Here is a 14,673-nt window from a genome sequence, read left to right on the forward strand (position 1 = left end):
GATATGACTGCCGGACACCATCTCCCATCCCTGTGCCTTTATCTAGGCCGTGCCCTCCCCTGATGCCAGATGCTCTTTCTCAGCTCTTACAGTGTTGGCCGGCTTCACCCCCTGCCCAGCATCCCCAGGCCCTAGGGCTCATTCCCGTGCATTTTCGGACCGCTGAACGTGAGGGCAGCGCCTGCTTGGTGCTTGGGGCCGTGGGTGGCAAGAGGAGGACTTGAACTCAGGTCTGCGCGGCTCAGAGGTCAGCCTTCCACCCAGCAGTGCCCAGAGCCCACAGCACTAACCCTGCGGAGAGGGGCATGGAAGCCCAGTCCCTGCCCCCGGGGACGCTGGCAGGGCGCCCAGCCGGGCACAGCCCGAGAAGAGGCCCCGCAGCCCAGCAAGGAGGCGAGGCTGTTGTCAGGGAAACTGCACCCCCGAGGGCAGGCGAGACGCCCCGGACAGCGCCCACCGTGCCCGGCCTGGGCCGGGGCCCCGCAGAGGCCGAAGAGCCTGCAACAGGTGCCCAAGGCCTGGTGTCTGGGCCCCGTTCTTCTGTTCTGGTCACATGGAAAGAGGGCTGGACCCGCCCGCTGCGAGGGCCCTCGCCTCAGCCTCCCCACAGCCCTTGTGCCCAGGTCCGGGTGGGAGCGCCCCTCCCCCAGCCCTTGTGCCCAGGTCCGGGTGGGAGCGCCCCTCCCCCAGCCCTTGTGCCCAGGTCCGGGTGGGGGCGCCCCTCCCCCAGCCCTTGTGCCCAGGTCCGGGTGGGAGCGCCCCTCCTCCCAGCCCTTGTGCCCAGGTCCGGGTGGGGGCGCCCCTCCTCCCAGCCCTTGTGCCCAGGTCCGGGTGGGGGCGCCCCTCCTCCCAGCCCTTGTGCCCAGGTCCGGGTGGGGGCGCCCCTCCCCCAGCCCTTGTGCCCAGGTCCGGGTGGGGGCTCCCCTCCCCCAGCCCTTGTGCCCGAGGTCCGGGTGGCCGAGGGCCCTGCCTTGGGAGCGCCCCTCCCCTGGCCTCAGACCAAGGCAGGGCCCTGAGGGAGGGGTCGGGGTAATCACCTACACCCTTCTACACTCTCGCTGTCCCTGCTCTTTCCAGCCAAAGCACAGAGTGTGAAAAGCCACTGACCCAAATCTGGGCTCTCCAGCAGCACCCGCACTAGCTCTGTTCACACAGACAGGACAGCCGACCCATCCATCTGACCCAAGCTCTCTGGCCATAAGGGAACAATGTTCCCCTTGTGGTGAGTGGAAAACGGCCGTTATGGTCCCAGTACCGCTGAAGGAAACTTAAGCTCTTCACTCAGATGTGGGCTTTGGAGAGAACCCGAGCATGTGGGAGGAGTTTGGTCACCCTGCCAGGAAAAGTGGGTCCACAGGCTAGATTCTGCTGGACAAGGGACCTGAGAGGTGGATGGGCAGGGGGGGCCGTAGAACAAGGGGTTGCTGAGGGGAAGATGCGGGGTAGAGTCAGGCAGCCTCCAGGGCCAATGGTTCCTGGAAGAGGGGAGGCCGCGGTTTCCCGAGGACAGTGAAGAGTGAGGACTGGGGGCCCCAGGGAGACGACCACCATCTAAAGGGAAGGATGCTGCTGGACCTAGGACCAGCTCAGCTACTGAGGAGCCACATGCCAACCAGAGACGAGCCAATTGGAATCACAGGCGCTCAGGGCTGGGAGGATCCCCGGGATATTTTCCCTGACTCCAGCCCTTGCCTGGCCCTTGTGTAACCCCCACCATCACTTCTAGTCCTGTCCTCCAGGACAGCAACAAGCTATTATCCTTCCTTGGGACAGTTCTTCACGTAACTGTGCTCTCATGTCCACCGTGATTTCTCCAAGCCAGATATTTTCTGTTCCTGCCATTGACTGAAGTCTCTTCCCCATCCTGGCTACCCAACTTTGGACTGCCCCCAGTTTCCCAATGCCTTTTCTAGTGGGGTGCTGGTGGGGGGGGGAGGGAGAAGCTGGATCCCCACTCCTCCCCCAGCTCAGATGAAGCAATCTGGGCCAATAGTGTCAAACTCTGGAGACAAACGAGGGTCACCAGTAGTTAAGATCCCTGCAGGCCCAAAGTGACTAAGAAAACCCCATGTTAATGTTATTTAGATTTTATCGTGTTTTTTAAAATTCCATTACATATTTCCCAATTATATGTTAATCTGGTTGGGACTGTACTCAGGAGTTTTTTGGGCAGCTAGCTGCCACTGGCAGAGTGTTTGGAAACCAATCTCTTTATGAGGGCAAATGCCTCTCTGAATCTCATGTCCCTGTTTGGGGTTTTCTTGGCAGAGATACTACAGTGGTCTGCCATTTTCTTCTCCAGCTCATTTTACAGATAAGGAAACTGAGGCAGAGTGTAGTGACTTGCCCAGGGTCACACAGATACTAAGTGTCTGAGGTCACAGTTGAACTCGGGTCTCCCTACCTCCTCAGGCCCAGTGCTCTATCCCCTGTACCACGCAGCCACCCACCTTGCTTCATCTGCCATATTGTAGCTCTGAATTTGACCAACGTATCCACAGCGAAGTCAGACGTGCTTCAGACTGACATACTGAGATTCATCAGGTTAAAGAAAATCTCGGTTTTTGTTGATCATTTTTATTATTAAATCATCTTCATTTCCAAATATTTTTCTACCTGGTGAGCAGTGGCTCCCTAGCAATGGATGGAGAAAGGAGAAGAGAAAAAGCCCGGTCCAGGGAAACCAACCAAAAACATGCAGGGTTTCTGATAGTAAGTGTGTCCTTCCACACACAGACGCCCCTAGTCTCTAACATCTGGAGAGTCAGGGAGACCTAACTTCAAATGCAGGTCAGATATTTACTAGGTGTGTGACTCTGGGCAAGTCAGTCGGTTACTTTGGGTCATAGTTTACTCACTGGTAAACCACCGTGGGGCAGCGAGGTGGCCAGTGGGTAGAGAGAGCACTGGGCCTGGAGTCAGGAGAACCTGAGTTCAAATTCAGCTGTGTGACCCTAGGCAAGTCACTTAACCTCTGCCTTGATCCACTGGAAAAGTAAACAGCAGACGACTCTAGTATCTTTGCCAGGAGAACCATATGGACAGAACTGGGGTGCTTCGGTCCAAAGGGTCATGAAGAACCACAAAATAGGGACACCAAGGGATAGGGGAGGCTTGAGAGATGGAGGTAAGGCACTTTAGAAAGCTTCAAGTGCTGTTGAAATGTGGGCTTAACACAAATCCATCTGCCCCAAAGCTGAATTAGCTCCACAAGATCAAGGGGCCGTCATAATCACAACACTTTGTCTCAGTTTTGAGTTCTTTCCGTCGATGTCCTCCTGGTTCTGCTTACTTCACTCTGTATCTGTTCATGTCGGTCTTCCCATACTTCTCCATATACTACATGTTCATGATTTCAGTGTGGGGTGTCAGACAGCACAGTAATGTGCCAGGACGTTTCTGAACCGTGATTTGCTATTTCTCAATTGATGGGCATCAGATATTCCCCTGAAGGGCTGACACCAGTATTCTGGAGTACCGGGCTTTGCTTTTTGTCATTGACCTCCTCAGGGCATGTGTGACCAGCAGTGGATCTCAGGGTCAGAGGGCATAGACATCTGATTCATTTATTTCCCACCAATCTGGGCTCCTTTGGACTCTCTCCATCACGCCCCCAGGGACCTCAGCATTGGGAAATATCATCCTGAGAGATCTGAACTTGCTTCTGCTTGGAGGGCAGAATCATGAGCGCTAGAGGCTCCATTTAAGGAGGGGCCCAGGCCATCTCTCTTTCCCCCCTCCAGGCTTCCTTTTATTTCTCCATTACACACCCCCAATCATTTTCAGCTTCTGTTTATGTCTCATCCTCCCCCCTTGAGTTAGAGATAGATAGAGACTGTCTTCCTTTATTGTACCTGTATCCCCAACACTTAGCCCAGTGCCTGACACATAATAGGCCCCTATAAAAAAGTAGCTGACTTGGTGTAATTCTCCTTTCCCACTGGTTGGATAACTCCACCAGCAAGCTGTGCCTTAGTGCCTGTGCCCCTCCAACAGTGATGTATTGACCCTTCTTTTGGCGTTATTACCAATTTGCTGGGTGTGGGATGAAATGTCTGTGTTCTCTGTGGTCTGTGCTGTGCACTTCTATTTGTGATTTGGAACATTCCTGTGCATGTTAAAAGAGAGATTTTCTTTTAGAGAAGTGTTTGTTGATATTCTTTGGTCAAATCCACCGGGGAATGGTTTTTGGTCTGATGTCTGTGTTGCACATCGCATCTGTATCAGAGACATTTCAGGCTCCTTGTGTCTCTTTGATAAAGGAGAGACTCAGAAACTGTAAGAACCCAGAGACCACAGCCAGGGCCTGTTCCTCCTCAATCTCCCCACAGATTACAAGTTCCCCGAGGACAGGACCCAAGTCTCCCCAAATGAGTCTCTGAATGTCAAGTCTACCCCTGACACCGGGGTTCCTGCAAAGCCATCTCCTCAATCAAGGGTACCCAGGGTCTCCTTTGGAAACAGATACTCTCCCATGACTGGCTCTATTTCCCTCAAGATCATTTGTCTCCACCTTCCTACCCTTGTCTTTCTCCAGAGAATGGGTAGGTTTGAGGCAGACTTCAAACGCCAACTGAGGGAGAGACAAGAAAGGCTTTGGAATCTCCATTTTTACTGATCATTTCCCCAACACCTACAGCAGACACTGTGTGCCCATCCTGCCCGCCAGGCCCTGCCCCCCAGTTTCTCAGTGCCGTCAGATCCCCACAGTCACGCCCAGGAGCCTGTGTATGGGCTCTCTGGGTCCGCCATGCTTCTGATCTGGTCCTGGGGCAGCTGGAGCAGCCCTTGGCACCTAAGCCTTGGCTGCTTTCACCACCACAGTTTTCACCTTCATCTCAGTGGCCTTCAGGGATTCAATTGGGCTCCAGGTTCCCCAGTGGATGTCAGAACCCCATCCTTTGTGGTTCCCCTTAGGGTGCCAGTCACCATGGAGATTGGCCACCCCACAGTCGCTGAACCACCAGCCTGCACCCCCATTCTTCTGGCTGCATTCGTTGAAGGCTATGTCTCCGCTGATGCAGGGGTTGCAGGAATCGTGGTCCCTGTCCACTGTGCTGAAGGCACTGCCAACTTGGGAGGCTGCTCCTTTCCATTTCTGGCCACCGAAGGCGTCTCCTGTACATAAGAGCAGTGGTTGGGGCCATGGGCTGTAGCACCGAGCAGTGCTGCCTCCTCTGACCCAAGTCTGTGCAGTGATGAGGCCACCCTCTCTCTGGCATCACCTCCTCTTTCCAGGGACAAGGCTCATAACAGACACCCTCCACCTTTGACCAGGTGGTGCCACCCAGGGCTACTTCCTCTGTCTAGGACTCAGGGACTGACCCAGAGACCCCTTCTCTTTCCAGGCCCCCTCTCCATCCTTGGTCCAGGTTCAAGTTCCTTATCGCCCTGTCCTCCCTCCCATCTAGGACCCAGGCTCAGAGAACTACCCATCACCTCACCTCTCTTCCTGTCCAAAGCCCAGGTGCAGAGCAGGTGCCCCTGCCTCTGGGCCTAGGCACCACTATGTTGCCCACCTCCCATTCAGGGTACAGTCAGCCTGCTTTTCCCTCTCTCCATCTGTGACGCCCAACCCAGCCCATCTTCTGTTGTCCTGTATGACCTCCTGGCCATCAAACTTGAGGCCTTGGGTTAGTTACTGTTTCCCTCAGTAACTTAGGGCAAATCATTTAACACAAGTGCAGATGACCCAAGACTAGAAGGGAGAAGCAGCTCAGTGGAGGACAGCATCAGGACTGACAAAGATGTCACAGGCATCTGTCAGCCCCGGGGGCTGAACCTAGTAAAACATACTTCAGTAGGAATAAATGCAAACAATCACACAATTGGTCAACAAAACACATCAATGATGATTGATTGAATCAACAGATGGAAGAGGAAGGAGGCAGAGATAGCAGTTGTTCTGAAAAAGATCCGGGGGTTTTGGTAGACCACAAGCTGTGTATCAGTCAGTAATGTGATCTGGCAGTCCACAAAGGTCCACTGGATCTCAAGCTGCATTAATAGCTTCCAGGAGTAAGGAAGTGACAGTCCCTCTGTACTTGGACCTGGCCAGACCACATCTGCAATACTGCATTCAACAGGTTACAACTTAAGACAGTTCTGGAGTCCACTAGGGGCCTTTAGTCCATTGATAAGGAGGCTGAAAGAACCAGGGATGTTTACCCTGAAGAAAAGAACACTTGGCAGGGTGGGAGGCTTGGGGTAGGAGCGGGGATGATAGTTAGTTCCTAAAAATGACAGCTGGTCATGGGCTGGATCACTACTAGTCAGGGATGTTTTGAGTAGGGATTGCTTTTCAGGTAGTCACGGGACTAGATGGTGTCAGGGTCGCTTTCAGCTCTCAGACCCCCTGATTCCACAAAACTTAAGTGGCCCCCAATCCTCACCTCTTCTAAAATTCCCTCTATCTGTCAAAGGGCTTCCCAGCCTCGGTCACTCAGCTCCTCACTGTCCCTCACCCCCAATATCCAATGGCTGCTAATGCTTGGTTCTTCCTGCCCAACCTCTCTTCCCTCCTCCTCATTCCCAGGCTTTCAGGACCTCCCTCATCTAGCCTGGTGCGTTCTCACTGGCCTTTCCCTTCTCCACTTTATTCTCTCCCGAGCTGCCAAACAGACGCCCCTAAAACTCAGAGGCGTTGAGTGCGCCCTCCTTCACTCAGGAGCTCCTGGTGGCTCCCCAGTGTCCCTAGGAAGCTCCTCAGTGTGGCATTGAAATAATCAGATTGATTCTGGCTTTTTAATTTATCCTATTTGTGATTAATTAACTTTGTCCTGCAACTACTTAAGTCATGGTTCTTTGTCTCTGAACTTAATTCAGAATTTTAACCAGCCTGTCACGAGATAAGTTGAGAAATCACTTCCCTTGCTCCTCACTGTTCCATTCCTGCCTCAAGGAGATCTGTTCCCCTTGAGGGACGAGGGTGGGTGCCAGGAAGTCTGGTCTAGGAGCTTCACACCCCCAAGCCTTCTTTCAAGGGCGCCTGGTTCTCCAAACACGTCTGATCCTGCAGGTGGTCTCAAATGAAGACCACGTCTCAGTCAGGGGACGGACCCCTCATTCTCAATTTCCAACCAATCCTATTGTCCCCTGTGCCTCAGCTCTGGAATCAGTCAGAGCAAATTTGTCATTTATAATGTCAGCTCTTCTAATCAATCATAACTTGCTCACCACCTCTGAGGGCATGTTCTTTGGTCTGTCCTCCCCAAAAGAGAGGGAGCTGCCCATCTCATGGAGGGTCTTGGCTTTGCTGGGGAAGCTGAGATCCTAGTGACTGGCAAATGGCAAATTCACACTTTGCCAATAAATTGATCGTGCTCAGGACTTTGTGCCTCAGTTTACCTTAATTTTAACTGTTACTCTTAGAGATCTTCACAGGCTGGCTCCCATATATTCATCTTCACACCCCAGACCCTCCCCAGCAACCATGGACTTCATCCCTGACTGTGCCAGGTGAGGTTTGCCTCATCTTACTGGAAGCCAGACCCCCAGAGCACTCAATAACCATTCCCCACTGTGTTCCCCACTTTACCCATACTTTCCCCACTAGAATGGCGACTCCTGCTGGGCAGAGTGCTTACTTCCATCTGTATCACCAGAGGTCAGCACACAGTGTGTTCTGTCTGTCTGTCTATCCGTCTCTGCGCTGACCTGACCACCCACATCTACTTTGCTGAGCACATGGCCTGGCACCCACACGGGGCACTTTATAAGCACTGGATGGATGAGGGCAAGACCAATAAGGAGGGGCCAGGAGGAGGCACACATGTCCAGCATCGACCTCCAGCCCCATCCCTGGCTCCTTCCAAAGATCCTCCTGTCAGTGGCATCTCCAGTCCTGTCCCCATCCTGGTCCCCTTCCTCACCGTTACCTCTTGGGCTCCCTTCCGAGCTCAGCTCAAGTGCCCAGCTCTTAGGAGAAGCCTAGGGACTACTCCAGCTCCCACCCTGCCCTCTGTATCCAACTTCACTCATCTGTGAAGTTGTCATGTCCCCCTAGTAAAATGGAAACCCCTCAAAGAAAAGCACTGCCTTACGCTGGCACCTAGCCCAGGGCCTGGCATAAATGCTTGTTGATTGCCTATATTTATAAGCATGCTCTAGCCTGGCCTTAGTGGCCTTCCCGAGCAGCAACTGCCACACCCCTAACGCTGGACATCTCACCTCTCATGGCAGCCTGCAACTGCAACTGGACTGCTGCCGGGCCACACTGCTAACTCACACTGAGCTTGGAGTCCACTAAGACTGTCAGAAACTTTTTCAGATGAATGGCTGTCTAGTCACACCTCTTAGAGCTTCTACTTGGGAGGCTGATGACCAGAACCCAAGCATAGGAATGTATTGTTACATTCTAGTCTATAGAAATCTTTTCAGATCTTGATTCAATTATCCATTATGTTAGCTGCCCCTTCAAGCTTTAGGTCATCCATAAAAGTAAGAAGTATTTCATCTCTGCCTTTATCCAAGCGATTGGTAAAGATTCTGAATAGTCTCTGGCCCAGGATAGATCCCTGGGGCCTTCCACTGGAGACTTCTAGGAAGGTTGAGCTATTATCACTCTCTGAGTTCAGCCATTCAACCAGTGCTGACCACAGGGCACTGCTTGCATTATTATCTAACCCACATCTCTGTACCATAGCATTAAGGTCTTGGTCAAATGCTCAGCTAAACTCCGGGTTAATGACAGCTACAGAATTCTCCTTGTCTACCGGTCTAGTAATCCCTGTCTACAAAACAAGGAAGGGGGGGGGGTGCAGCTAGGTGGCACAGTGAATAGAGCACCAGCCCTGGAGTCAGAAGGACCTGAGTTCAAATCTGGCCTCAGACACTTAACACAAAAACTAGCTGTGTGACCTTGGGCAAGTCATTTAACCCCATATTGCCCTCCAAAAAGCAAAAAAAAAAGAAAAAGCAGAACTTTGGGGCAGCTACATGGTGCAAAGAATAGAGAGCACTGGCCCTAGAGTGAGGAGGACCTGAGTTCAAATCTGGCCTCAGACACAACACTAGCTATGTGACCTTGGCCAAGTCACTTAACCCCCAGTTGCCCTGACTTCCCCCCCTCCAAAAAGACAAAAAAAAAGAGAAAAAGCAAAACCAAAGGAACATCCTCATGGGGTGTCCAGGTGGCTCAGCGAGTAAGGGCACCGGCTCCAGTGTCGGGATGACCTGGGATCAAATCTGGGCTCAGATACGCAGCACCCACCCAGAAACACCTGGATGTGTGACCTTGAGCAAGTCACTTAACCCCAATTGCTTTAAAAAAAAAAAGAAGGAAGGGAGTCGGACCATCCGGGTGCTCTGAGGTCACTGCTTCCTTTTCTCAGTAGTCACTAAGTCCCTTTAAAAAATATGTTCTAGAATTTTGGCAAGAGTCAAGCTCACTAGCCTGGAGTTAAAAGACTTTTTGTCTTTTGTTTTCAGAAAATCAGGACATCTGCCCTGGGGCCCCCCTCCCCTTCTTGGTGACCTTTGAAAGGTCACCCAACCACCCCATCTGCCAGTGCTTCTCAGACCCCCCACCTCCCCTCCGAATTCATCAAGGCCAATTAGGGACTCCGCTTGTCTCATTTCTTCAGTTCTGTCTTGCTCAAAGCATTAGTCATTTTGGTTCTGCCTTTTTCAGGTCAAATATCACCTCCTGGGCCTTGCTACAGCCAAAAGAAACACTGCCCTGGCTTTTTCTACCAGTCCAACTCGTTCTGACCTTTCACGCTCCACATGCTGTATACACAGGCCAAACAGCATGACCCTCTGACCCCCCAGATGTCCTGCCTCATGCCTGGAATCCTGCCCCTCCTCTTTTTACCTGCTCAATTTCTACCTATCCTGTTAAGCCCAACACTCACGGCACCTTCTCCAGGGAGCCTTTGGTGATTGCCCCCCTAAGCAACGACCTTCTCCCTCTGACTCCTCCCTAATGGGCTTGGAACACATTATTCTCTGTGTTTACATCTTATTAGCAACATGCTTGGGAGCTACACAGATGAACTCTGTATCTCTCCCATGCTAAGTTCCAGGGAGCTGCATACAGTAGGAGCATGATAAATGCTCGCAGAATGAATAAATGCATTAATATCTAATGAATGGATGCACTAATGAACATCTATTGGATTGTCTAAGTCTCCTGTGCAAACCCAGGCCCTACGCACAGTGGGAGTTTACTGTTTGCTGAATTTTTACCACATTAGAGAGAGGGCTCACTCTCTTCCCTGGCAGAGCTGGGCTCACCTGCATTTCCAGAGTACCTCCCCAGGCTCAGGGTGTAGAAACTGGACTTGTCACTGATCTTGAAGGAGTCATACAGGGCATGGCGGCTCTCATTTTCAAAATTGTGTAAATCCAGTTTCAGCTGGGTGCGGGTGCGGGGCTGGTGCGTCAGGGAGTAAAGTTTAGACAGGCCCAACCAGTGTTCACCTGTAAGGGAGGGGAGTCCCCATCACGGAAGGCCGAGGGGGAGGGGGAGGGAATCAGCCGGTCTCCTCTGCAGCTGCCAGCCATTCTCATGGGTCCCACTGGGCAGCAGGGAGTGGGCTCCCAGTCTTGGAAGGGCACTGAAGGAAGTTCCTCTGGGTATGTGACCTTGATGTGCCAGGCTTTGGATCCAGCCTCTCCTCCCTGTGCTAACCCTGGGTATCTCTCCATCAGCCCAAAGGCCAGCTCTTACCCTCCTGTGGCCAACATCCCACCCCAGACTGGCTCCGCTGGGCAGCCCTGACCTCCCACAAGCAGGAGCCCAAGCCAGCTGAATTCCAATCAGATGCAGGCTGGGGGGGGGTACCTGATGGTTGGCACGAGCTACTTTTAGGGTGGGACTGACTAGGTCAGTACTTCTATGGGGAATTCTCCACTTTCGGATTGTGCATAATTCCGGATTATCCCACTTGGCAGAGGAGGGGGAGATATCTGACAGGCTGCATATTCACTTCTGCCTGCTGGATTATCTCCGATGATCTGATGCCCTCAACTGTCCAGTTGGGAGGGTGGCTGGGTGAGAGGATTTGTCCCTTGTTCCAGGGATTATCCAGTTGGGGGGGGATGGGAAGGGCTGTTTTGCGTTCTAAGGATTACCTACAATTATCTGCCGTTCTTGATTATTCCCGGGGGTAGGGGGTGTCTGAGTGGGAGGATGGCCCCCAGCTGTGGGGTTCAGCCCCATTATTTCACTGCAGGCCCCCCTGCAGAGCTGCCCCCTGCTGGTTCTCCATGACCATGGTGCCCCAATGCTAGGACCCTCCAGCCTCCTCACCTTTCACATCCCCAAAGCCATTCTCATATTCCTGCCAGACCCGGTCAAACGCCAAAGGCTTGCCGTTGCCCCCTGTCCGCCTCTGGAAGACTGTCCAGCCGCCACCTTTCCTCATGTCACAGTAAGCCTGGTGGGTTACAAGGTTCGTGGGAGGTGGAAGGGGGCATTACCTCCATTCCACGGCCCCTTTTAAGCAGAGTTGTCTCAGACGGGTAAAGAGAGGGGGTCCTCCCTGACTCCCAGAAAAAAGGGCCTCTTGACCCTCCTTCTTTCTCCTACTTTGACTTCCCACATGTGAAGGCCCTCCCAATGTCTGATCTCATCTGCCACATGGGATACAAGCCTACTCTCCCTGCCTCCAGTCCTTTTAGGGATCATGATGGAAAATACCTCCCATTTCTATGGCACTCCAAGCATTAAAAAAGCTCTCTCCTCTTCCAGGCCCCTGTGAGGCAGGCAGTGCAAAGAATACCACCCCCATTTTATGGAGGAAACTGAGGCTCAGAGAAGGGAAGGGGCTTGTCCCACAGCTGGCAATGTCAGGGCCCCCTTCTCTGCCCCTTTTCACCTTCTGTGGCCAAGTCTACCATCCACCATCCCCTTTTCTCCACTCATCTTTCACATGGACTATGACCTGCCTCAGTCTCCCTCCAGTCCAATCCATTCTCTACTCAGCTGCTAAAGGAGCTGCCATGGCTCCCTATTACCCCCAGGACTAAATACAAAGCCCTTCATGATCCGCCCAAACTTCCTTCCCCTTCTCTGTGCTTGTTCCAGCCTCACTTCTGTCTCTGAGCATCCCTGGCTTCTTTCCAGACTCAGCTCAAGTCTGCCCTGCTGCAGGTGACCTCCCCTCAGAGACCCCCCTCCTGCCTCCGTGTATGACTGTGGCTCCTGTGGCCCTGGTAGTCCTCATTGGACTCTAGCTCCTTGCAGGGGCCTTGGTTGTGCCTTTTCTGTCTCCTCAGCCCTCAGCACAGGACCCAGCACACAGTGGGTGTCAAATAAATGCTGCTTGACTGACCCGAAAGGGCTTGGGGGCCCCATCTGGCTTGATGACATACACTCCGCTTGGGGATTTTGGATTGTCTCTCCAGATCTGGGAGCAGTCCTTTCCTGCAGGGGACAGAGAAGCAGACCTGAGCGCGGGATTTCTGTGGATCCTGCCCAGAGGGTTCTACATCCATCTTCACGGCCGGCCTCTGGCTGTCCAAGCCCAGCCCTAAGAGTCAGGGGCTCTGAGTCTGTTCACTTGTCTAAATCAAGTCAGACCTTCAGGGTCGTCTCATCCACCGAGGCCCAGAGCTACAAAGACTTACCCAGAGGGGATTAATGGTAGGGGTGGGATTCCCCCCTGAGCCCTGTGACTCCAGAAGAGGTGGGAAACAGAGGGGGGAGTCAATTCTGGGAGGCTTTCTGGAGGAGGGGGCTTTTGAGGAAGCTGAAGTGTGTATTAAGGAAGTTGGACAGGAGTTACTGTCCCACTCTCCACATAGGCAAACTAATGACTGAGGCCAAGGTCATTAAGGAGAAAGCCCATTGTCCTTTATGACCGAGACTCTCCTCCCCTGCCCTGCCTTGCCCTCTGCAGTCCCATCTCCCATGGGAGAGGGCCCAGCTTCCCAGGGGATGGTCACTTCCAGAGCCATGCCTGGCCTTGGGTTCAAGTGAAGAGTCAAGCTCTCATCAAGGTCAGACTTAAGGTCATGGCTTCTGACCATCCTGATCCTTTAGATTCACTGTTCAAAAACTGAAGGATTCCAGGAAAGCCTCTGCCCCGGCCCCCCACCCCCACCAGGGCCCCGGGCCTCCTACCCCCACCAGGGCCCCGGGCCCACCTTGACTCTTTATCTTCACGGTTTTCGCTGGCACCTGTGGAAGGAGCAGAAACAGGAACACCCACTGTGGCCCTGCCAGCCAGGGGAGAACGGCCATTGCAGCCTCCCCACCACAGCAGGGGGCGGCTAGAGGGGTTGATTCAGGTGCCAGCAATTCCAGTGATGGAAACTGCCCCAAAGCAGCCCAGGCTGCCTTGGGAGACACCTTCCTGCCTCCCAGCTGACGCTGCTAAGTGTATTTGAAATCAGATGGGTGACTCCCCTCTTTGAACCTGTGTTTCCATGTGTAAAATGGGGAACACACAACAAGACCCTGATGAAGGGCTTTGTAAACCTCCCGGCTCTGTAGCAATGTTGGCGATGAAGGCAACTGGGAGGCTGCTTGTTTCTGTGTAGTTGGGGCAGCAGGTGGTACTGTGCATAGTGTGCAGGGCCTGGAAGCAGGAAGATCCCAGTTCAAATCCAGCCTTCCTCACTAGCTGTGTGACCCTGGGAAAGTCACTTAACCTGTTTCCCTCAGTTTCCTCATCTGTAAAATGTGCCGCAGAAGGAAATGGCAAATCACTCCAGTATCTTTGCTAAGAAAACCCTAAATGGGGTCACGGAGCGTCAGATATAACTGAACAATGATGAAGTAGCTTTATTTATAACAACTTTATGGAGGAGGTGGGGGTGGGGGGAAGAGGGGAATATATATATATAATTCCTATTCTATAGATGGGAAAACTTACCAAGGAGCTGTTTGCACATGGCTGGATTTGAACACAGACCTCGTCTCTAGGTCCTGTAGCCTGCCTAGACCCAAACAGCAGGAAGGGACCCTCATCCCAGCAAGGTGAACAAGTGTGTCCAACCAGTGGGAGTGACCACAAGAGCTCCCCGGAGGGATAGCAAGGATGGGGGATTTCACCCCCAGCAAGTGTGGAGAGCAAGGTTTTTGGTGCTGGTCTCCCAGGAGCTGTGACTATCACTACTGCTCAGAGAGCGGCTGGCTTCTCTTTTCCAAGGTCCAGCTGGAGGGTATGAAGGACAATGAGTGTCTGCTCAACAACCAGAAGATAAAAGAAAGAAAAAAGAGGATCTGAAGGGGGGGAGGGATGGAAGGTGGTGATAAAGAGGAGGAAGGAGTGAATCCACTGAGCCAGACGTCATCGAGAGAAGATCTAAAGTCACATTGTCTGCCAAGGAGACAGACGCATGTGAAGACATCTGGGGACCAGAAGGAGACGTTGTGGAAGACATCTGGGTGAAGATTGAGGGAGATGCCTTAGAGGCTTGTCTCAGAAGCACATGACAGACCACTTGGACAGGAGAGTATGGAAAAGGTGCTGAAGAAACAGGTCCTGACCTCGAAATGAAATCATGAAAGAGATGGGACCAGCCACCTGCACTCCCAGCACCCCACACACCTTTTGCAGCTCCCCTTGGGGACTTGTTTTCCTCAGCAGAATGTCAGCTTCATAAGGGCAATGACCATCTTGTTTGCTTGTACTAGTATCCACAAAACTTAGCTTGGTGCCTGGCATGCAGGGACTCTCCCCCTTTCTCCATCCATCCATCTGTCCATCCACCTACCCATCC

General features: G+C 52.8%; 1 protein-coding gene and 1 long non-coding RNA gene across 3 annotated transcripts in view; one reads left to right on the forward strand and one right to left on the reverse strand.

The window, feature by feature from the left end:
* Positions 1-4,592: 4,592 nt before the first annotated feature.
* Positions 4,593-14,673, reverse strand: part of LOC138173056 (angiopoietin-related protein 5-like) — a 15,633-nt gene continuing 5,552 nt past the window's right edge. For both annotated transcript variants that reach the window (XM_069102947.1, XM_069102948.1), the window contains 5 exons: positions 13,093-13,126; positions 12,279-12,370; positions 11,255-11,381; positions 10,237-10,422; positions 4,593-5,118 (listed from right to left, as the gene is read on the reverse strand). In XM_069102947.1, the coding sequence (XP_068959048.1) occupies positions 4,796-5,118; positions 10,237-10,422; positions 11,255-11,381; positions 12,279-12,370; positions 13,093-13,126 (762 nt within the window). In that variant the 3' untranslated portion in view covers positions 4,593-4,795. The remainder of the gene's footprint in view (positions 5,119-10,236; positions 10,423-11,254; positions 11,382-12,278; positions 12,371-13,092; positions 13,127-14,673) is intronic.
* The window catches only part of LOC138173058 (uncharacterized), a 14,176-nt gene continuing 9,938 nt past the window's right edge, over positions 10,436-14,673 (forward strand). Inside the window, exon 1 of the long non-coding RNA XR_011171305.1 lies at positions 10,436-10,578. This is a non-coding gene — a long non-coding RNA (uncharacterized lncRNA). The remainder of the gene's footprint in view (positions 10,579-14,673) is intronic.

This window comes from Petaurus breviceps, unplaced genomic scaffold (genome assembly GCF_028583685.1).
Source record: "Petaurus breviceps papuanus isolate PSGF00001 unplaced genomic scaffold, PetGlider_PUasm1.0 558, whole genome shotgun sequence".
Taxonomy (NCBI): Eukaryota; Metazoa; Chordata; class Mammalia; order Diprotodontia; family Petauridae; genus Petaurus; species Petaurus breviceps.